The sequence below is a fragment of the Eumetopias jubatus genome, unplaced genomic scaffold (genome assembly GCF_037043125.1).
Source record: "Eumetopias jubatus isolate StellerSeaLion01/CBP00866 unplaced genomic scaffold, mEumJub1_p1.0 scaffold_6, whole genome shotgun sequence".
Taxonomy (NCBI): Eukaryota; Metazoa; Chordata; class Mammalia; order Carnivora; family Otariidae; genus Eumetopias; species Eumetopias jubatus.
Genome location: NW_028274812.1, coordinates 145,256,494 through 145,280,156, shown reverse-complemented (window position 1 = coordinate 145,280,156; position 23,663 = coordinate 145,256,494). Strand labels below are relative to the sequence as shown.

At 42.7% G+C, this 23,663-nt stretch overlaps 1 protein-coding gene across 5 annotated transcripts in view; it reads right to left on the bottom strand.

Annotated features, from left to right (window-relative positions):
* CARMIL1 (capping protein regulator and myosin 1 linker 1) overlaps positions 1–23,663 on the bottom strand; it is a 312,830-nt gene that overhangs the window by 98,618 nt on the left and 190,549 nt on the right. For all 5 annotated transcript variants that reach the window (XM_028107424.2, XM_028107425.2, XM_028107427.2 and 2 more), the window contains exons 17-23: positions 19,715–19,784; positions 10,892–10,973; positions 10,107–10,206; positions 9,952–10,006; positions 5,527–5,699; positions 4,017–4,085; positions 1,190–1,283 (exon numbers count right to left, since the gene is read on the bottom strand). In XM_028107424.2, the coding sequence (XP_027963225.1) occupies positions 1,190–1,283; positions 4,017–4,085; positions 5,527–5,699; positions 9,952–10,006; positions 10,107–10,206; positions 10,892–10,973; positions 19,715–19,784 (643 nt within the window). The remainder of the gene's footprint in view (positions 1–1,189; positions 1,284–4,016; positions 4,086–5,526; positions 5,700–9,951; positions 10,007–10,106; positions 10,207–10,891; positions 10,974–19,714; positions 19,785–23,663) is intronic.

The following is a 23,663-nucleotide window of genomic DNA, read 5'->3' as shown; positions in this document are numbered from 1 at the left end:
GATGGCATGGCTATGGAAGACGTGGGAAAGAAAAGTCAAGCGTGGGAAGCTGGCTGGTACCACCAGATGGGCGAACGAAGAGGGAGGGAAGGTTTCAAAGATGTCCCAGCCACCCCCATAGTCAAGGTGGAGTAGGTTTCTCCAGATGGGAAATCCTTGAGCATACCTAAAAATCGAAAAAGGTAACCATAGCCATAGGAAGAGAAGGATGGAGATGTGGCAGAGCGAGAGAATGCCTCTCAGGGCAAGTTTCCAGCCCAGATGGAGACACTGGGGTCACGGGCACCAGGGATGGCTCGACTTCAAAGGGGGAGATCCCCATCATCCTCTGGGGTTGTCAGAAAGGAGGTGGGAATGGGTGTGGAATTAGACACATCTATAAACAAAGATGGTACAAGGAGATCTCATCCATATCCTAAATTTCTTAACAAGAAAAGAAGGGAAGTGGGGCGCCTGGGTGGTTCAGTCGGTTAAGAGCCCAACTCAATTTTGACTCAGGGCATGTTCTCAGAGTCCAGAGCTCGAACCTGTGTAGGGCTCCATGCTCAGCACACTCAGCAGGGAGTCTGCTTGAGATTCTCTCTCTCCCTCTCCCTCTGACCTCCCTCCTGTTCTCTCTCTCTCAAATAAATAAATCTTAAAAAAAAAAAAAAAAAAGGAAAGGAAGGGTCTAGCTGCTGAGGTTAAAGGTTGTGCTAGCTGACATTCAGTTCCACAGTCTCTGAAGGATGAACAAGAGGCTCTCTGTGGGTAAGTACTAGAATGCTGATGGTGTAAGAATGTTATTCCACTTAACTTCATGACAAATTTTCTTCTTCTTTTTTTAAACAACATTACTTATTTATTTGACAGAGAGAGAGAGAGCACAAGCAGGGGGGAGGGGCAGAGGGAGAAGCAGACTCCACACTGAGCAGGGAGCCCGATGCGGGACTAAATCCGGACCTGAGATCATGACCTGAGCCGAAGGCAGACACTTAAACTGACTGAGTCACCCAGGTGCCCCAGCTTTCGTCTTTCTTATGTTATTCCTTCCCCAGCCACACATTATGCCAATTGTGATCACAAGAATACAAACGCACGTGAAAGAAAGCTTTGGGAAATACAAAGTACTGTTCGTATGTTCAAAATTATTACCAACAAAACTCGATTCAAACGTGAATTTATGATGAAACTATTGATTCTCTGATACCTTTTGCAGAGCCTCTTCTGTTTTTTCAGGGTTTGTTTTTAGGGCTTGAGAAGCATCATACATAGGGATCGGCATAAATCTCAATGTATAGTTCCTAGAAAAAGGAGAAGGTATGTTTATTTAAAAAATAACATCCTACTACCTCTATTCAGCACTCTTTTTTAAAATCCAGACAGCTGCCAGTGTGTCTTAGAAAATTCGAAACTCACAGCCTATCTTCGAGCCCTGGGCTACAGGTCTGCTTTCCCCAGTGCACATGAACGCAGCACCCGGGCACCCGCGGCCGCCCATGCTGGCTTCTAACGGCGACACGCCTGGAGGGCATCTGGTTTTGTTGTTTTCAAACCCAGATTTTCAAACTGGGCCCGGAAAGCTGACCCGAGAGAAAGGCAAGGAGGGAAGTCCAGCATCCGCCTGCTACTTGGGTTTCAGTCACCAATGGAGCCCCAGCAGTGACTATGTGTGACAGCCAGGCCCAAGCCCAGAAAATGAAACCAAAACATCTGCTTGCAAGGCAAGGACAGGGGCATCCACAAAAACAGTCTGTTCAGGCTCTGCGCCCCTTTCAACAAGGAGGCCCCAGGGTAGCCACTGTCTTGAGAAAAGCTGCTTCACAGGGGCTTCCTGCCTGGCTCAGCACCTTGACCTCTGCAGGTCCCCGGGGCCCGCTCTCACACACAGCCCACGTCCACGCCGCTCTCAGCTCCCAGTGAAGCAACTGGTGGAAAACTGTGTCCTCGTATGATCTCCCTGCTGCCAACCAGCTGGTGAGACACAGGAGGGCAGGGGGGAGTCATCTTTGCGTGAGGAAAACAGCTCGGAACTCTGGAAGTGCGCCCTGGCCTCAGACCCCGCCCCTGGCACCTGCTCCAGACCACACACTCGCCCTGGAGACACCTCCTCTGTCCCACCCCAAACCCATCTGCCCTTTGTTACCAAATGGCACTCAGGAAGATTGACCTTCTGAGCCACGTGGTGACAAGTGGAGTCCCCTAGCGCACTGGGATCCCATAGCCGGTTGCCTTGTAAACACCAAGCAACACTCACGGTGTGATTCTTGTGGAAGAGTAAATTAACAACTCATTCCCAAATAAGGTACTAAGCATGAAGGATGACTAAAAAAAGAAGTAACCATCTTAGTAATAGCAGTCTTCTGTATGGGGGTTATCTAATGGGGAAAAAAAACATCTTTCAGTCCAACTTAAGGGTGGGTTTAACGCAAAATAATGTGCCAAGATAAAGGCTGTTATTTCCATGACTTCAAATTTTTACCTTGGCTTTGTTTTAGCAGAATTGTTTTGTTTGGTTTCAGAGGGGCCAGCCAACTGAAATGAAGAGACAATGCATCTATTTTGCAGCCCTGAGGATTTTCCTTGGCCTCGTCCAACGATGATCATGCTGCAGACCAGCATACTTTATTTAAACCAAATGTGACTTTGGGCCACTGGCATCATGGAGCACGGCATACAGAACAGACTGTAAGTCAGGGAGCCCTACCATCAATCTGGAAATGTTGAGTACCAGCTGTGCAGGCTCTTGGGCTTCCCACAAAGACCAGTGTGGGCTGCTAGCAGTCTATGGCAAAGGCAACTGTGCTGTTCACACCTAAATGTAGCTATTTGTAAACAAATGTTTCCATTCCAAGGTTTCCTGGCGCAGGGGGAGTAATTATAGGGGGAAGGCTCCAGGGAGAGGTGGAGCAAGCTGCCTTGTCCACATTTAGTGATGGTCTGTGGGGCTGCTATCATGAGCTCCTGACTAAATCAGAACCCTGGGATTTAGAACTGGAAGCCACTTAGGGATCTCACTCTATAAAAAAAGAATTGATCAGAAAGGTGCGATGCTTTGCTCAAGAGGATAGGCTTGCTGGTGACAGAGCCGGGGACTGAATGGAGGGCTCTTTTTTCCAGGCCTAGGGTTTGTTTTTTGTTTTTTTTTAGTTTAACTCTTTTAAGGAGTTTTTAAGGTTTTTTTTTTATTGTTATGTTAATCACCATACATTATATCATTAGTTTTTGATGTGGTGTTCCATGATTCATTGTTTTATCCATGATACCATGCTGGGCATGAGAGCTCCACCCAGGAGGCCTCATGCATGAAGGGAAATCTGGGAAAAAAACACCAATAATGAGCATTCCCTGATCCCTTCCCCAGGAGACGAGCTTCTATGCTACTAGCCCTTTATTTCCCACCCACATTTTGTAACCACTCATTTCTAATGCTGTAAACCTTCTTTGATCATCTCTGCCTTCAGAATACAGTATGAGGACTGAAGAGCTCAAAAAGAACCAAATTTCTAGAATTTCTTCCAGCCATCTTCATGTTATTGCCTCGTTTTGTTTACCAGGAAAGTAAATTCGACAATAAACAATAATTGCAGGCTTTAGTTACTATGGTAATAAATAATAAAGCCTTTGACAGCAATAAGTTAGCCTGCCGTCCATCGATTTCAGGTTTATTGTCTGGAGCTCGGCTTTCTTCTCTCCACTGTATTCTAAGTTGTCACAATTGGCAAAAAAGACAAGACCCGATGGAAAGAGAATGTGAAACCACAAGGAAAAGCCAGGTGACCATCGTGTGGCCCCTCCACCATGATCTCATTTAATCCTCATGACGATGGTGCATCTCTGCCCTCGTGGACAGACTAAGAAACTCACGCCAGAACAACGTCCATGTTTTCCCGGGTCCCATGGCTGGGTAGCATTGGCTAACTCAGACCCAGATCTTCTGGATCCAAATTCATTGCTACCTCCATCACACCATAGGTAACACAGACACCATTGGTTTCTTTGTATTTTCCCAGACAGAAGTCCCAATTAAAACTTACTTTTCCATAGCAACAGCTATATCCTGAAAGCCTTGTGCGGTAATGTTGTTCTTGTCCCATATGACAGTCCTGTCGGAAAACCAAGTCACATAAATGATCAGACATTTAGGGATCGAGGAAATGATTCTCCTACTGAAAATGAATCTCTTGTAGACCACATCATCTAGGTATTTTTGCATGATAGGCAAGGAATTACATCAACTTAGATACGGCAAGGATGAGCATTTCCTCCAACATTACATTCTTAACCCATTTACTGCTCATATAAGTACCAAAAAAACACAATAAAAGCCACAGCATACTCATTAACTTGCCATGATGTTACCTGATGCTTTGCAGCCAGGAAACTCTGAAACCTGATTTCTCTGATATTCTCCAAATAGTATTCTAGTACTCATGTCTGAAGCTAGAGCTGTTTATAAAAGATGCTAAAAATCCCTTGTCCAGCACAAAGAAGTTCGGGTCCTGAGACTTTTGTCCATCCTAAGTAACTAAAAGGAGTCTGTCTTCTGTTTTCATCACTGCCCTGACATGGTATGATCAGCCAACCCAGAAAGTTCTCACTCTGCTGGTAAACCCTTGGTTTCCATAAATAGATGTTGTTTACTTTTTAAACACAATCTATTTTGGAAGAAAAGTACTATTTCACTTTCAGAATGTGAGCACTTCAGAGGTATTTTGGTGTCTGTCGATTCACCTGCCACATGAAGCAGTTTTTATTCGTCTGATCCAAGAATCACACCTCTAATGGCTTTCCCTTCTTGATCTCAAGGACTTTCTTTTTACATACACTCTGACCTTCAGAGAAATTACTGCAGTTTTTGGCTTCAGTGTAGACAGAAAGTTCAGGAGGGCAAGGGAAGTATCCAGAAACATCAGGAAAGAGCCCCTTGAAGAGCAATGTGAATTAAATATTCGTTTACCAGACTGCTGGACTCGGGAGCAACTGGATCTCTCCGAAGGATGGATGGTAATGTGGTCCTTAATAACAGTGGTTACCAAGTAGCCAGTCCTTAAGAAAAGCCACACTTGGGAAACTCTACAAGTGGTTGAAAACCACTACACAGAACAGTTAGCACCCAGCATGAACTTGCCTTTAACCAAGGCACCTCCTGCGTCCCTAGGGTTTTAAGTCTTTATATCGGCAGCAGTGGGGGAGGGGAGGTGACGGGCTCACAGCCAAGGACAGGGAAGGCCCTCGTGTTGGACCTTCCGTCTTCCTGGCTCTGCTCACTGCCCCTCCCCTCACAGCTGCCAACACCGTGAAACAGGACGCTGCCCAGTTCTCACTTGGGTTTTATACCACAGTGGAAATCTGTAAGACAACAGCTCGCAGGAATCACAATGTCTAACTTTGGGACGCCCCCTGCCATCCCCAGGATTTTGACAAAAGACTTGAAACGGTCGCCGGCTCTCCAATGCTGGGGGGCCAGAATCTCTTCCAGAGCTTTCTAGGGCCCTCCTTAGGGCAAGCATCCTCGTCTCAGGGCCGAGTGCCTGACCCGCGTACCTGAGCTTGGTGTTGATCTGCAGGGCTTTGGCCAGCATCTTCGCTCCCATGTCCCCCATCCCGTTCCCACTGATGTCCACTTTGGTCAGAGAGGTGTTGCTTCCCAGGGCATTGATGAGGATGGTGACCTCGGTCTTGAGTTTTGAGTCGGCCAGGGACAAGGACTGCAGGGGCTGAGGAGGGAACAAGGGGCAGCAAGCAGTGACACGGTCTGGTGGAAGCAGCCTCCGCCCTCCATGACCCGTTTCATGGAGAATCACCAGGGAGGTACCTGCTGCACACATCCAGAGCGTCTCGTTTTGAAACTCTGGCTCAAAGACGCTGATGAATGGGACCTGAAGGTTCTGGATACACATGGAGAGCTTGGGTTTCAGTGCTGAACACTGGCCACCGCTCTCCTAAGGGAAGTGTGGAAGGACACCTGGAGTGGCAGTTGCCAGCTCTTTTAAAGTGGAGGACAGGAAGGGGCGCCTGGGGGGCTCAGTCGTTAAGCCTCTGACTTCGGCTCAGGTCATGATCCCAGGGACCTGGGATCGAGCCCCGCATCGGGCTCCCTGCTCCGCGGGAAGCCTGCTTCTCCCTCTCCCACTCCCCCTGCTTGTGTTCCCTCTCTCGCTATGTCTCTCTCTGTCGAATAAATTTTAAAAAAATCTTTAAAAAAAAGTGCAGGACAGGAAGAAATAAATAAGAAGAGCACATGAAATTTCCGAGCTTCTGTACGGCTACGCTATCCTTTTTACCTTCTATTTTTATGCAAGGTGAAATGACATCTTAAAATACTAGCAGAGGACCAATGCAAAATAAAAGCCAGCCAAGACTAGTAATAGCTGACATTTACTGAACACATACTATCCTTAACCACCATTCCAGCTTTTTTTATGTATTAATCATAGAATCCCCCAACACTTACGTGTTACATACTCGGTATTGTTATCCCCATCTCCCAAATGAGACACAGGCTAAGTGACTCAACCGAGATCACACAGTTAGAAAGTCGCAGAACGGAATGGATTTTGTGCTCTGGGCCCCTCGAAGCTTATCCTTGATCCTTTTGATGATCGTCCTCTGTTTTATCTTAGAAGTACTAATCAGAACACATGTAATTTCTTAAAAAAGAGAAAACGTCAAACGTCTGTGACTTTTTTATTGCCATAAGCTGGATGGTGAATCCAAACCAGCTCGCTTGCTGTCCATTTCAGCCAGGGACTGTAGACCACGTGGCCCAGAAGCAGGTTCTGTCTGGCCCCAAAAAACTTGTTTATGCCTCCAGACCAGCCCCGTAGGCATCTGAATTGGCAATTCCTGAGTTCAGCCAGAACGGAATGAATGAAGCAGGGAGAATTCTAGAACCTGAACCAATGTGGCCCCGACCGTCAGAACTCAGTCTTCCCTGGGGGACCTGGATGTCTTCCGGGTTGCTTCAGGTGGTCTTGAGTGGCCCAGCCATACTACACAGTTCTAGATTCTTATTCCATAAACAGGCTGACATTACAGGGAGGGGGACATGGCAGCTAGGGCCATCTATGCTCCACCAGGGCCCATGGGATCCGGGCTCTCAAGATGTACCTGGAGACGCTGCGTGGCGTCTGTCTGTACCCACTCAACCACCCGACGTTGATTTGTTCAAGGTTCATCTGCCAAAAGGCTGCAGGAGGTGGGATGGGGGCACCAATGGCTTCAAGACTCAGTTACCCACAAGCAGCATTATGCATGTGACTATAGTTTCACCAAGTGACCACACTTACTACCCTTACTGTCCAAATTTGGCCATGTTTTCTAAACCTAATACAGCTACGGTAAAATCAAAAGGTAATCTGTTAACTTGAATCACATTTCTAAAATGAAACGGCATGGTAAGTGCTAAGGCACCGAATACCAGAAAGCCTGCATATGTTTAGACGCAGGCAGCTTTAGGGAGGTTGCGTTAATGTTAAAATCCCACACTCAAGGAAATGGAAAAAAAAACTTAACTAAAAGGCTCCAGCCTCGGGAACCTTAATGTTTTAAATGAAAACAAATGCAAGGTTCCTTTAATAAAAAGCTCTAATCACATCTCTCATCATTTCAATAATCTCTATTCAACTACTACAAAAAATGATATATTACGGCTTCTTCCTCATTCTGGAAAGCTGCCAAGTCTCCAAGCTAGCAAGCAGGGATTCCAGTACTATATTCAAACTCAAATACACCCCAGTTAACACTTAAACATAATAGGTAGGGTCATTAATGTGAACAGAAGAGCCTGAATTGCATGCATATTTATAAGGTCATCCCTTCTTGATTTGTTGAACTTCCATGCAATATTACTATTTGAAATCTTACTATTTCTTTTCACAGCTGAACATGCTTAATCTGAGAATCTGTCTCCTTGCTACAGGCACTCCCAGGAGAAATATGTTCCCTTCCACTGGTTACAACATGGGTTTGTGTGTAATACTTCAAAACAAGATTCCCTGGCATCTTGGCCCCTCCGCGTTACTGTCCCAGGGCTCCAGTCACAACGGCCTGTCAAACACGGTCTGTAGTTGAAAGTGACATTGGAGGCCCGGGCATCTAGGTTTTCCAACCAAATACAACGTGCAACACGAGGCGAAGACAGTATTCCACGGGCTGTCAAAGGACAGGCTCTATAAATACAAGGTCAAAACGTACAAAGCAAGAGATGATTTTATATATGTAGAAACCTTTAAAAAATAAAATAAAAAGACAGCCCAATTGTGTCAGTTATTGGTGGAATTTTTAGAGTCGCAAGACTCAGCTCCTAATCATTCTGAATTGTTTTGCACATTACTAATTCAGAACTAGGAAAAAATAGAAGGTAATTGCTTTCTGAAAAAGCCACGTACTTTTCAGTGACATGAACATAAAGAGCTTTCTTTCCACTGTATATTATTAGCAGCAAACTTGTAACTTGACAGAATTCACATTTACATAGCAAACTTTCCCACCTGCAAATATGTTTTGAGGTGTGTTTTAAATATCAACATTGTTTTTAAGTGAGAGACTTTTGGAATTACAGAAACAGAAGACCCTCATGTATTTAAGCAAAACATGAAATTTTTAAAATCTATTTTTCATAAAATGTAAATTTTCCTAAAATATGCACTAAGAAACAAGTATTTGGGGACGAATATCAAATGGGATTCTGCAATATAAGCTTCCTCAATCTCTTAAAACTGGGCCAAGACTGTGAAATCAGAAACTTAAAGCAGGGTGGTATAAAGTCAAATTAAATATGCAAAACTGTATCAATTCTGATTTATGCCCCTAATTTTAATAACCCAGTAAAAAAGTAACAAAACAAGGTGTTACCAAATGGGGACAGAGAGAAGTGCCCACATTCATTAAATAATAATGAGTTTCATTTCTAGTCCATAGGTTGGAAATTATACCCACACAACGAAGAGGCAGGAAAACCGAATTTTCTCGCACCCTCCAGGTTAGAGCCATATAGAGAGTGTGGGCAAGGAGAAGCAAGGAAAAGTTCCAGTCTCCACCTCTCCTCGCCCCTTAGCTTGCTCAGAAAAGTTAGCTTACAGTCCTAATAGAATTTGCTTCTATCCTGTATGAACTCAAGAGGGAAAATGACACTTTTTAAAAATGTGTCCTATCTCACATGATTCATAGAGGAAATCACTCTTATGACCTACAAAGTAGCTGTCACAAAACATTAATAATGTGAGTCTTTGTCGTAGGAATACGTGTTGATTTGGGTTTTAGGAACTGTAAAAGCTGGTTGGTGGCCAAACAGGACTAAAATAAGTAATGGACAAACTTTTAAAGAGCATCAGTAAAATGTAAGGTACAAAATATTAAGATACACCGGGTTTAAGTTAAAGGAATTGATAGCAGAGGGCTTCTTGCTTTGTCCATAAAATATCTTTTTCTCAGGGCCCCTGGGTGGCAGAGTCAGTTAAGCATCCGACTCTTGGTTTTGGCTTAGGTCATGATCTCAGGGTCATGAGATCCAGTCCCAAATCCGGCTTCTCATTATGCGCAGAGTCTGCTTGAAATTCTCTCTCCCTCTCCCTCTGCCCCTCCTGTTCATGCTCTCTCTCTTTCTCTCTAAAATAAATCTTAAAAATATGTATCTTTTTTCTTTTTTCTAATGCACCTTAAAGGGCAGCAAAATAGGATACTATTTAAAATTAAATTTCTTTACCCAGAACCAAGTCTTGGCCAGGAGCAACTGAAGGGAATAAAACTAGAAGAAGGACACTAGAGCTCTAGAAGCAATTTAAGATGGGTGACCAACTTTCTTAGGCTTAGTAATGAGTTGAAATGAAGAGTGAGCAATTTTAAATACATTATTTAACTGTACTAAAGCATAAATATTTATTCCATTAAAAAAACAATAGAAATGGTATATATAGATAAAATTATCTGAAAGTGTAGCAACATTAACTCGGTAGAAACAATACTCACCGATTCTTCATCTTGAATCATCTGCACTAAGTTGTCCAACACAGGTGTCAGATTTCTAAAGAGATTTTAAAGATGTGGACAGTGGAATCAAATCAAAAGCTTTCACGAGGTTGCTTATTTTCATCATCATATAAAAAAAAATTCAAAACTCTTACTTGGATTTCATATTATTAAAATTTTTGCCTAATGCCAGGTGTTGTATTGATCTGTTTTTACTGAGCCACACTATTAAGGTGGATAGGTCAGATTCTAAACCTGGAAAGAATCAGAGTAAGCAGATAATCAAAACACATGTGTATAAATAAATTCTCAGCCGGAACACAATTAAGCAAAGGTGACATGAACTTGGATGACTTTCTCTACCGTCCCGAGGGCCCTGGGATTCTAATCTTTCATTTTCAAAGGAATTTTTTGCTCTCTTTTCATGTCCTATTATTTCACAGGGATAAATTCATTCTCTCAGCAAGGGACAGGGAAAGGAGGAGTCTCACCTCTGCCCACAATTGTGTAAGAGAAGATTCTAACATCCCGTCTGCTGGTAGGTAACTTCAGCTGACTATGCGAACTAAACAGGCTCCTACTCTCATGCTACTGTAATTTGGCAGAAGTGAAGCTAATGAAACAAGTTTCTGAGTAAATAAACAAGGATTTTATTTTATTATCACCAAGAATGCAAAAGGTCAGATCAAGATCGTTATTGATGTTCTGATGATGTTTTTTTTTTTAACTGACTTCTTTTCTTTTTGGCCATGGCATCAACTTAGCAAGACTTTTGGTATCGACTTATTCCATAAATAAATTCTGTTAAACTTAACAGCCCTATTGGTCAAGAAGTGAGATAACACATTCATTAAGGTGTTGTCTAGGTTGAGCTTTCTATTTTCCCCTTACTAACTTGCTTCAGATAATATTTCTGTTTCTTTTCTGGTTTCTGACTTACCATTATCAGAGATATCTAAGCTGGTGATGTTGTGGATTTCGGCGATGCAGCCTTCTAATACTTGTGCACCTCCTGATCTCAGCTGGAGAAACACAAACCACACACAAGGTGAAGCAGTCACCTACTGGACGTGGAACCAAAAAAAATAAAAAGCAGGAGATACAGTCTCCAACTTGGTGCCAAAGAACAAGTGAACTCTTATCAACTCCATAGCTACCATCAGTGGTAAAGAGCCAATCACTAGTCATTGCTACTGTTTCCCATAGCACCGAACTCTGGAAATCGCTAGAAAAAGAAACAGAAGATGGAGACCATACTCTGTGTCAGCATGGGGAACCAGCCTCTACCAGCCCACAAGAACTGTCTTCACTTCTGACTTTTGGGAACCTAACAATTCCCTTTTATACATGGGAAACTGATATGGATTTTGTTTGAATATTCCAGATTTCAGGGTAGAACTCCACCAAGTAGCAGCAAAACAATCAAAGGAGACAATGAAGATGAAGTGTTGTTGACTGTCATCCACTTCGTGAAGGACCCAGCCCGCCTTCCCACCGAAACGGTGTGCAGTCTCACGATTACAAAGTAAACACTGAAAGGTGATTATGAAATGATTTGTATAAACTCATCGAGCCACAGAAGAAAAAGATTTTAGATCAATTTAAAATATTGTTATGGTTGCCTTATAGCAAAACTAATTCTCACTTCATGACCTCATTTATTTAAAGAGACAGGCATCCTATAAGACTCAATACTTTGCATCTTTTCCCACAAAACCAAAAGCATATCTACAGAGGTCAGAATATCTTTTTATTCTCCACTCAGCAACTATTTGAGTTCCTACCATATGTAAAGGATTGTAAAGGATGCAAATTTCCTGAGCTATGGCCTCTTTGCCCGGCTTACTATTTAATAAGGGAAAGAAACTATCATTTATTGGGAACCTATTATGTACTAAGGGAACATAGTGCTTCTCTATTGATGTAAGAAAATTAAAATGTATCTAAGTTTCTATACCAAGTGTAAAATGCAAAATGCTACTCCCTAGAACTTGTGCAAGTTTTGATGTAAGACTTTAAAGAATCCTTATTTCACTATTTTAGATGCAATATTTTCATGGTACTTGGAACCCAAACCTGCCAATTCCCCTGGCTCCTTGGGTGTCAAGCAGTTTTGGGATTGCTCTTTATTCAGGAGTATTTCAGTTGAGGTATTTAAATTCAGCCTTCCCTACTTTCTACGGTGACAGCAGATTACTCTGGGGGACCCGAAGTAAACTCTAAAGGGGAATATCACACAGAGACACACCTGCCCAGGAGGCTGGTCTACATACTCCAGGGAAACCAAGAACAATGAACCCCACAGTTGAGGGGCTTATAACCCAATGTGTGGAGCAATTGCCAAGAATCAGCAGGTATTTTACTACATGTGGTTGTTATTCCCAGGCACTCTCGAGCCTACCCACATGTCCCGAGCCCAGCTTCATCACATCATCTCTACACTCGCCCTGGCAGATGCTACTCAAAGTGTGGTCCACGGATAGGTGGCAGTCTGCAAAGTTTGCTACTGGTCTTAGGTAAAATAAGTACAGAAATTGACTATAAATATTTTAGAAATCTTAGCAATAATCATTTTAGGTTTGTTGCATCTGATAACAAAAAAATGAGGGTTTGTATTTTTTATGTCTTTTTAAATCTTTCTTTTTTATATATTTTTATTGTATTTTTACAAAAGTACTGGTTTATGATAAAATGGAAATTAAAAAAAAAAAATAACAACCAGGTTTTCACCACAAATAGTTTTGAGAAGCACGACTTCAGATCACAGCTTGTTAATACTCGAAGAAGTGAATGTATATTCAGACTACGTCAAAGTTAAAGCAAAAAATATTTCAGGCAAACACTTCGAAGAAACATAATTTGATATTCAGAGCATGAAAAAATGACACTTTTGAGAAGATAAACATAAGTGCCTAAGTCTCCACAATTTGATTATTTGCTGTTAGTGATGTCTCTGTTGAGTAGTAAAATTTCTACAAGAAAATCTCTACTTGTTAATATTATAAAGTACAGTAAAAATATTCCATTTACAGATATGGAAAATACAGGTGACATTTAAGTGCTCAATTCTGTTTATTTTACAAATACTCTCGACTGATAATATTTGTAGCATATACCCATAAAACTAACATTTTCCAATAGCTAAAAAACAATCAAATATATCCACAGACCCTAATTTGATTCATAAAGTACTTACACAGTGGCCAAGCTAAGGAAAGCCCAAGGAGAAAAAATGAAAACACGTTATCAGCAGTAAACAGAATAGAGAAGCTGAAGCCTTTATCAATATACCATGTAAAAAAGCAAGAGTCAGAAAAACACTTCCAACTAAAATCTGCTCCCCAAACCAAAATCAAAAATTTAAGAAAATAACTGATCCTCAGTTACCAAGAACATTCAATTGAATTCACAAGTTATTAGATGCCTAAAACTCCCCCAAAGCTAAAGCTTTCCCAAAACAGTAAAAGCTTTTCCATTACTGTAAATGAAAATCCTTTTAAATGAATTTGCATAATTAGAGGCTGTGTCTACATGTGTGCGTGTAAAACTGGTTTTTAAATTACCCTCATTTGGATCCCACACACTAGCCTTATTTAAAAGAAAGCAAGATCAAAGAGGAGTCAATGTGACTGAATCACTGAATACTTTTTGAAAAGTTAAAAAATAAACTCACATTTCTTTCCACAGAGAAGTGTCCTCTCACTCGAGAATGGTGGAACATTTCAGGTGTTACTCATAGTTCTAAGTGAATAGCTGCATCTAATACTCAAATAGCCATAATGGGGACAAGAGAAGCAAGGAAAACTAAAATCTAGACAGAACTTTTATTTGGAAAATTCATTTTCCTTTGGGGCACACCTGGGGGCTCAGTCAGTTGACCGTCCGACTCTTGATTTCAGCTCAGGTCAGGATCTCAGGGTCCAGGGATCGAGCCCCGTGTCAGGCTCCCCACTCAGTTGGGAGTCTGCTTCTCTCCCTCTCCTTCTCACCCCACGCTCGCGCTCTCTCTCCCTCTTAAATAAATAAAACCTTTAAAAAAAATCATTCATTTTCTTTCTTCAAGATCACTTGCCATTTAAAAAGATGTGGCAAATATTACAGATTTAAAAATAAAATAACTCCCCAAATTATCATTGTTCTTCTACAGGGGTCCCAATTGCAATTAAAAAACATTTTTTATCCTGGGAAATTTTCTCGCCTAAAACTGTGAATAGCGTAGGTTTCTCCAAAGGACAAAAGTGGTTTGACAAGATCGGGTTCAAACTGTCCTCTTGCTAGCAGGATCTGACGCCAAAAGGAAATTCAGAACCTAAGAAACTAGATATAAACAGTCATTTTCTAGGTGCAAACAGTTGTGTGTTTTATATTGCTTCCAATATGCTTCCTGCTGTGACAACAGTTTCCGCTTTGCATCCCACTCGCAGGGGCCCAACGGGAGACTGATCCGTGGGGGGGTTCTACGGTTAGAACCCCCCCCCACACACACACACAGCACACCTGCCTTCGCACCTCAAAGCCGGGTGAAGCACTGTCAAGTCGGATGGAATTGCCTCAGAAGTTCCTATTCGCTTGCAGCAATGTCTACTCATTACAAATTTTAGTATCCGGGGCTCCTCTTTCTACATATCATCAAAGCATCTTGCCATGAACTGTGGAATGAGGTGCAGGGAAGTTTCTCCTTAAAAGAATTAACTCCACACCCAGATCTACACCTAATTCTCAGCTGTGATTAGCCTTTGCGTCTCCTTTGAAGCCTCAGAGATTTTTCTCTCACTTGGAAGGAGAGTGAGGTGGAAGAATTCAGTTGCAGCACTTACCTACTCTCCTGAAGGAGGACTATGAAAAAGAGTTCTCAACACAGGACAAAATGACAGACCCACGGCCTCCCTTCAGGTAGACAGGCACGTGGGGAGAATACATCCACATGCCAATTTCACTACTACCATATAAAACAGTTCTGAAATGCTTCTTTTGGAACTAACTTTGAGGGCAATGGAACGCATTTCTTTGAACATGCACACGGATGCTGAATCCTTACCATCCTTACCCTTTTGAGAGTGAATTAGGATCAGCCACAGGCCATTCAGAGACAAGTTGGGCCATAGAGGGTGATACGGTTTTGTGTTCGAAATCAGGTATGACTATAAAATGGATGAGACTAATTCTTCTTGAAAGATTTAAAATAGCTTTGAAGGCAATTCCCAAAAATGTTTCAAAAAAGGCAGAACATATATATGGCTTCTAAATAAAAATTTTTCAGACAGGCCATGCTGACCCATGCTGTGAACGCTGACATTCAAAGTAAGGCTTCACTGTAGTAATTCTCTTCCCTCCCAAATTACGGCCCGCATGCGCCGGGCTCGGCACGGTGCCAAATACTGTCCCACCAACTTAAAATCTCCATTCCACAGGTGAGAACCAAAGGCTGAAGGAAGGCAAGCCAAGTGGCTGAGCCAGGTTTCAGAGGGCGCCTTTCTGATTCCAAAGTACCCACCCTTTGCAATGACCCCCTTTTGTCTCCCATGACTACTTGTAATCCTTTTCCTAGAGAGGTTTCCCCTTGTGGGTACTGAAAAGACCAAGGGAAAGAAGATGAACGGGTAACATATTTCAAGGGGGACACCTTAAGGAACGCAGGTGTTCTTTTTCTCTAAGTGGAGACGTTATGTATAAATGAAAGCTTAATTTCAATACTTATTAACTTAGCCCTCACAGATCAGAAGACTGCAGCCTCAAATTTAGGATTTAGGTTTCCAAAGAACAATGAAGTTTGTATTGGAGGAAAGTAACTCCACATGTAAACACCAGCATGGTACTTTTATTTTTAATAGCATTAAGTATAAATCTCCGTTCTCATTCAAACTGATGAACGTGAAATGCCTCTCTCAAGGAAATACAGAAATACTCTGAGAACCACAGGGACAACTCACCGGGACAGGTGAGCATGAACAGTGAAGGGAAGCAGCAACGCTAAAACCAAAAATCATTTGCTTAAACCAAGCTTCTTATGTAGACACTTAAAAAAAAAAAAAACACTCAACTATAGTTGACACACAGTGTTATATTTGTTTCAGGTATATAATACAGTGACTCAACAATTCAATACATTAAATGCTCACAATGATAAGTGTGGTCACCATCTGACACCCTACAACGTTATTACAATACCATTGATCATAGCCCCTTTTCCATCTCTATAAACAATTCTGACTTGAAAGTTACTTTCCTCTCTCCTCCCAATAAACTCAACCACCATCTTAGATGATGGCCATTTATCTTCTGTAACACCCATACAAACCTGATTTTAAAATTAACCAGTGGCAAGTAGCTATTTTGTAAATAAAAGGAACTATTTACTTATAAATGTACAAAGACTTCACAGTATTTCACATTTGTTCTTTGCTGCCGTGGCTGGGATAGACTATTGTAGGAAAGGCATCATTAGGGGAGAATGAACTTGTTGAGTGCCCACATCAGAAGCTGTCCAGTATTATACGTTGGACAGGTGACTCCTCTCAGGCCAGCCCCTCACCTCGTCAGTCGCCCCTGTGGAAATGACTTCCAAGATGACCTGGTGTCAGGAAGAAGTTTCATCCCCACCACCACAGGTGGGGAAATTTAGCTAATCGTAAGGGAGCGTGAAGTGCTGAATGCTTGCATGATTTTGACTGGCATGCTCACAGTAGAGGGGATTGTGTCTACTATGGCTAAAGAGAGAATGAACAGGAAAAAATAGACACATGCAGAATTTTAAACTTCCAAGTCAGCAAAAGAGTTTTTCTGAGAGCACTACCTAAACTCTGAAGTGTCAAATCATTAAAAGGGTTAGCAGTTAATACTCAAATGGCCAAGCATTCTACACAAACAATATCACAACCCCTAACACCTTTACCGGAGAGATTTACTCTATCGTGGAGAGGAGCAAAGTGAAACCTAGTTAGATTTGGACACCTGTCTGTAAGAAGAAAAATGTGATAAGACGCCTTAATTTAGAAAAATAATTTGGTGTTTCACCAATTTCCATGAGCAGCAATATAAGGTGACTTTATAAATGTGGCCCCTGGGACTGTGATTCAAGCGTTAAGATGGTGGGAGAACATGGCACCAAGGTAGTCTGGAGGGTCCCCATCTCTCAGCAGTACCGCTGCATCACAGAATCCATGAACGAATGACCAAAAGGAAGTTGTAATTATCATTGTAATTACATGTAATGTAATTATATTGTAATTACAATGTAATGTAATGGCCAACCCTACCATCAGAGAGCAATCATTTGATCTGGATTCCTGCCTTATAAGAAAAAAAATTATAAAGGAAAAGTCTAGGAGACATTGGGTGGAACCATATGAAATTGCCAACAGCCTGCCATTTCTGACCTATAAAAATGTCAATTTTATCAGTTCGCCAAATAGGACTGTCTTTTAAAGTTACTCCCAGTCGGATCACAAAGGAGTTTAAAGAACAAGCTACACAGTGATGTAACACAGTCTTCTTTGGGCATATGGCACCTGACAACTTATTTGAGAAGAAAATGTCTAATCATACTTGATGTTCTAATAATTACCCATATAATCAATAACAATCAGGAAAGCATACTTTCATCATGACTCTGCCATTAGTAAGCCGGATTATTTCAGCTTCTTTAGAACTCGCTTTCTCCATCTGTAAGTATGGGCACCAGATGATCACTTACGTCCCTTCCCATTTTGATCACAGAATTAAACGGAAGATGTTGTACTGAGAGCAGTCACTATATTTAATGAGGAAAGTAAAACATCTGGGTCATTCAGTAGTGTGAGTTAGGAGAGCAATCAAGTTCATACCAATTTGCTTTTTTTGATAGAATAACCCTTCCTATCCCCATTCTTCTTACTCCTCCCCCCAGACAAAAGTTTTTATTACTGCCAGGTCCCGTAAGAAAGTATCGGTAAGCAATTAATTCGTATTTCCAGACTTGGTTTCTGTTATATGATCTGTCTTTATAACTAAAAGAACACTGGGGGCGCCTGGGTGGCTCAGTCAGTTAAGTGTCCAATTCTTGATTTTGGCTCAGTTCATGATCTCAGGGTTGTGAGATCAAGTCCCACGTCGGGCTCTGTGCTCAGCACAGAGTCTGCTTGAGATTCTCTTTCCCCCTCTCTCTGCCCCTCCAGTTGTGCTCTCTCTAAAATAAATAAATAAATCTTATAAAAAAAAAAAAGAACGCTGATTTACACATGAAAATTTGACAGTGCACTTTTTTAGGGGTTTTGTGGATTTTGTTTTTTGTTCCTTTTGGCTTTTCTTTTTTCCAAACAAAATGACTAGTAAATCGCACACAGTTGGTATTAACCCCAGTTCAAAAAACAAAAACAAAAAAATCCTGCACTAACAATTTACATGGTATGATTTCAAACTTGTCAGTTTCTAGAACTTTCAAAGAGGTAAAGCATCAATCTTCAGTATTTAGTGTGAGGCTTGGTACCTGGCATTTTGTTAGGAGCTAAGGGAAACACAAAATGAGTAAGACACAAATAGTATCTTCCGGAAAGTTGGCCTAGCAAGGAGAGCACACAAGTGCTAATCGAACAGTTGCGCAGGACACCCTATGGGTCACTGTCCAAATGCACGTCACCATCATTAAGTACCAGACAATCAGAAAAGAACAAGATCGCCAAGGGCTGAAGCAGTCAGGGGGGAAATTCTACAGACAGATAAACAACACGGTTGTTTATACCGTGCAAATAACCATGCAAATAAGCAAATAACCCTTACATGTCCCAGATGCCCCAGGAAGCGCTTTGCGAAGCACAGCTCCTCTAAACCCCATAATGAGCCACTGGGAGAGGCACTTATGTTGCTACATTTTGCAGATGCATACACTGAGATCTTGCAGTCTCGTCTAATTCATGCAGGACCACACAGCTAGTAAAGACCAAACTCGGATTGAAGCCCAGCAGTCTGATGCAGGCATGGAGGAGACGGGACTTGAGCTAGATCCTCGGAGAGGGGAGCCTTGGGGAAGAGGGACAATGGCAAGTGTGTGGCAGGAGGAGAGAAGAGTGGGCAGAAAGGCCCAGGAGCAGGAATGAAGGGACATCACCTAGAGCCCTGATAAGAAGGAACCACGTACGACGTGCTGAGTAAAGTCAGGCTCTGAAGGGGCCGTGTGGCTTGTACCTGCGTCTTTTCTTACTGGTCTCCGCACAAACTGAAAGTCTCAAGACTAAAAGTTCAGGTACCCTCTAAAATGTAGAGGCTCTTAGTCTCAAATTATCTTGGTGTTCTTAGGAAGGGTCTGGAATTGCTGTGATTTTGAGAAGCATCTTAATTTTCCTGTTTTAAATCGAGACATTAAAAAATTAGGCGAATGACAAGACAGTCATTCTCTTGCACACACTCTGAATCCAAGTCAGGTTACACGCATCTGTCCCCTGTGAGGGACACAGAACATTGCATTTTTCATAACGGTAAAGCTAGTCTATGGCTTTTGTATCTCAAGGCTTCATCATAAAATACTTAAGCAACTGGCGCTAAGAATGAATTAAAAAAAAAAAACCCCAAGTCATTAAAAACACACTTGAATGCTTTCTGAATGGCGTTCTGTGGCTGTTTGTAGATAAAACTTGCAAAATACAGAACATCAGAAACTTCTATAAAATGTGTGTTTTTCTGCTTCATTTATACCCTCTGGATTCACAGCATCACAATTTCCGGGAAAGAGGCAAAGCAATTTTGAGGCTATCATAATCTCTCCCATCCTGCAGTCTGAACATGTTCTTACCTCACAATTGCTGAGATCAAGAGAAACCCCCTTCAAGTTATGATTGCAAGCCAGGCCCAGCAACAGCGCTCTGAGGGGAGAAAACACACACATTAGACACAGATTCCATAGGCTGCACCAAAATATGTTCGCACGCTGAATAAAGCCCAGAAAAGGTCAAGCACCAAGCACCATGTCAGGTTTTAGAATGCCAACTGCATTTCTTCCTCTCAGACACAGTGAGAACTGACGCTGTAACATTCTTCTGTAAACCAACAGTACCCCTAACTGCACCCTGAAATTAAACGGTGTTCATCACAGATCAATGCCCACCTGCATCTGCTTGAGAACACCTTTAATATTGTTTAGAAAATTATTAGGCAATTGTTATTAAAGTAGCAAAATCACATTGGTTTTCCCTAAGGAATAGGTTATGAAGGAGTCAGTCAGGCTCTGCTGTATCCAGGACCAGAAATTACCGTCTACAGAGAGAGTGTTTTGTTTTGTCTTTTTTTCCCCAGCATCTACAGCAGGAGGTAGGAAGACAAGAGCATGGGAGGTAAGGCCCAATTCCGGAGTCTGAGTCCAGGATCCTGCCTGTCTCTCCAGCTATGACAGGCTGGTCATGGGGCAAAGCACATCACCACCGTAAAGAGGAATGTTCTGGTCTGCATGCTGAGGAGACTGGACTAATCACGTGGCTCGCGTCTCTAAGAGAATGAATCGGTTCCACCTGCTCAAGTCAGTCCTGTAAAGCCTAACACCCTTCAGCAGGCTTGACGCAACAATTTCACACAGGCACACACAACCGTCAATCACGCCGAAGGGATCAAAGACCTCAACCGGGCCCCGGGAGGAACACACAGGTGAGCATCAGAGGGCTCCCGCTCTCGGGCAAGGACAATGTGTGCGCGCGCGCGCATGCACACCACTGTTAGACAGGCAGACAGGCGCGAGTACTGGGGAGGCAGGGGTGGACCCAAGGCACCGGCTCCTCAGGGGACTACTGATTCTCAGTGTTCCCATATTCTCCGCCCCGTATATTCCACAAATCCCCCAGGGTGAGGGTGAGGTGGGAAGGCACCTCTTTCACATTAGTCCCTGGGATGCCCCCTTCCAGTGACTCTGGCCTCATCCACCCACTGAGCGAGAGAGCTCCCACGGTGCACGTGGGGCCCACGAGCTGGGCTGCTCCCAGGAAAGAGTGCTGGAGGGGGGCAGTGCCTTTCTTCTCATTCCTTCAACCCAGCTCACCAGTCCCTTCTTCTAAACACTGGCCGATGAGAAAGGCTGGGCAGATCTCATCTGTGCGCATGCTCCTGCTTTATTACTTATTAAATTGCTTCTCTTTCCCCAACAAGTGCTTCCCCCACCCCCTTTCCTTCTTGGGGGCAGTACTGGGCCGCCGAAAGCGCCTAGGACATGGAGAACCCAAAGGCCAGTGCCAAGGTCCTGGCTCTGTACCCACAGAGGGTGGCTCCCAGGATGTCACACATCACTCTTCTCTGTCTCGGGTGCTCATCAGCAAAATGGGACAGTCAGCACATTCCCAAAGAGGTCCCTTCGAGTTCTAATATGTGCTCAGTTTCCAGAACCCAGCCACATATTTTAACACTCTATTCTTACAATGCTTACGTGGAAGGGAAATTCTTCCTGCTCGCCTGACAGGTAGATTAAGGCCAAGGAAACAATGGTGCGCTTTCAGATATTTAAGGACAGTACAGAAAACCAGTCATGAAGATATAACAGCTCCTCAGACTGGCAAATACAAAGAACCCAAAGCAACCGTAAAACAAAACCAAAGGGAACAATGACTAAGCCTAGTTCACACCGGGGAAAGCTCCACAGCAGGAAGCGTTGTTACTTTTCATGCAGTGATGGAAAAACGGCCTTAACGATTGTCCTTTCCAATCCTCCATCATTACTGCAACACTGGTTAAGAGAAGAATTTGTATTTCATTTCGCCAGCTCTGGATATGTGATGCTAGTTAGCATTTCTGAGAAGCTCATGTAATAGGTTTCTTAAAAATCTTCAGCCCGGGAGATGGGGAGAAGGGGGGCCATGTGACAGGGAGCAAGGAAGGGCACAGGGAAGCAGGGACAAGGGGGAAGAAAGCGAAAGTGCCAGCATGAGCAGTAAACAGGACCTCAGGCCTCGCTCTGCGTGACGCAGGAGCAAGGAGCATCCTCAGGACGCACGAGAACCACACTGAAGATTTTAGGAAACACAAGGAACAATGTCACCATGTTCTTTACTAAAACCTCTGTGGCCTGACAAGTCTGCAAGGAAAAAGCACAGCTATGAAGTAAGCGGTCATAGTCTTTGGTCGTTTTTGAAGAAGCCCCAGATTGTGGGGGACTTCTGCAGAACACTGTGATGCCCAAACTTAGAAGGTTTCTCTCAAAACCATTTGCATTGCTTTAGCATATTCTCTTATGGCTGCTGACCTCCAACCCCTCAACAAGCTAGGGTCTCCGTCTGCCCCTCTTGGTGTCGGGGAAGGTGGTGGGGCAGGCACGTCGGGAGCCCGTGGCCACTGGTGGGCACCACGATGAGCCTCCCAGAACCCCCTCAGCAGTCAGTCCTCCTCCGGGGCACGACCTCGGCCAAAGAAACGTGCCTCCCCCAGGCCACATCCTTCCAGAGGCAGACTACACCAAGGACTGATCAACACGGGGTAGAAAACCCGAGTCTCTGTCCCCTACACGCTATGCTCCATCTCAAAGTCTGCTTCCCAAGAAACCCGACCTGCGACCATGAGTTTGGTTAAATTACTGAGCTTCTGGGGCCTCCATTTCCTCAACTCCAGACTAGGAATCACAACACCTGCTCACAACTGCTGTCAACATTGAAGTGGGAGCCTTTTCCCTCACACTAAGATTTTTATTAAGTGAAACAGAGAGCTGAAGAGATTACTGACAGGACACTATTAAATATTCACATAAATAATAGCAGGTCACAAGATTTAACAATTACAAAATAACTTTGAGGCATAATTTTTATCAGCAAGTCTCTATAATAAACAGTACATTAAAATCCAGTGTTGTGGTGGTGTGGAATATTCTATAAAATCACTAATGCTAATCAATGAAGAGCTACTCTGTATTTCACAGGATCAAGAACACTGAAAGAACTGGAATACTGCGCACCTGTCAGTAACTTCTGAATAAGCAGATCTCTTAGCAGTACACTGACGGCAAGGATCAAGTCTGGATCTGCTTTCTACCCAGTGCCCTCCTCATATCCGGCACATTGTAAATGCACAGTAAGTATTAGTTCAACAAATGAATGAAGTAAATATGACTAAATTCTAACGGATCCCCCTTTAGAATACTGATTCTATTAGTTTGACTGATATCCACACAAACAGCCTCATCATGAGACTTTTACTATCTGGAGCTGTTACATCTACAGACCTCTAATACATTAACTCAATGTTTAAAAAAGAAAAGACCTGCCATATACCATCGGATTTCTTTCTTAGCACTTGACTAGATCTACTGTCCTTAAAGACATCCATTGTTTTGGTCTTATGCTGCCATATGAGATACTGCAATCAATTTCACATCTCTCAAAAAGAAAAAAGGCAAGTCACAAATTAGATAAAGATTAATTTTCTAGTAAAATGAATAGAAGACACTGATTTTAACATGTCATACAAATTACAAGGGAAAAATTAAATGCTGATTTACATGCCAACTAGGGAAAGGAGAAATCTGTGCATGCATTTGAGAGCATGCGACCTGTACATATTTGTAACTACCTGAAAATATGTTTTTTAGACTTGTAGAGAATTTGATTCTATAGCCCTTCTGATTATTTCTGGCAATGGTGAACAGAAATTTCAAGGATGACAAATTATCCTCAAACTTTATTTTTTTTAATTTTTTTTTTAAGATTTTATTTATTTATTTGACAGAGAGAGGGAGAGAGCACAAGCAGGGGGAGTGGCAGGCAGAGGGAGAAGCA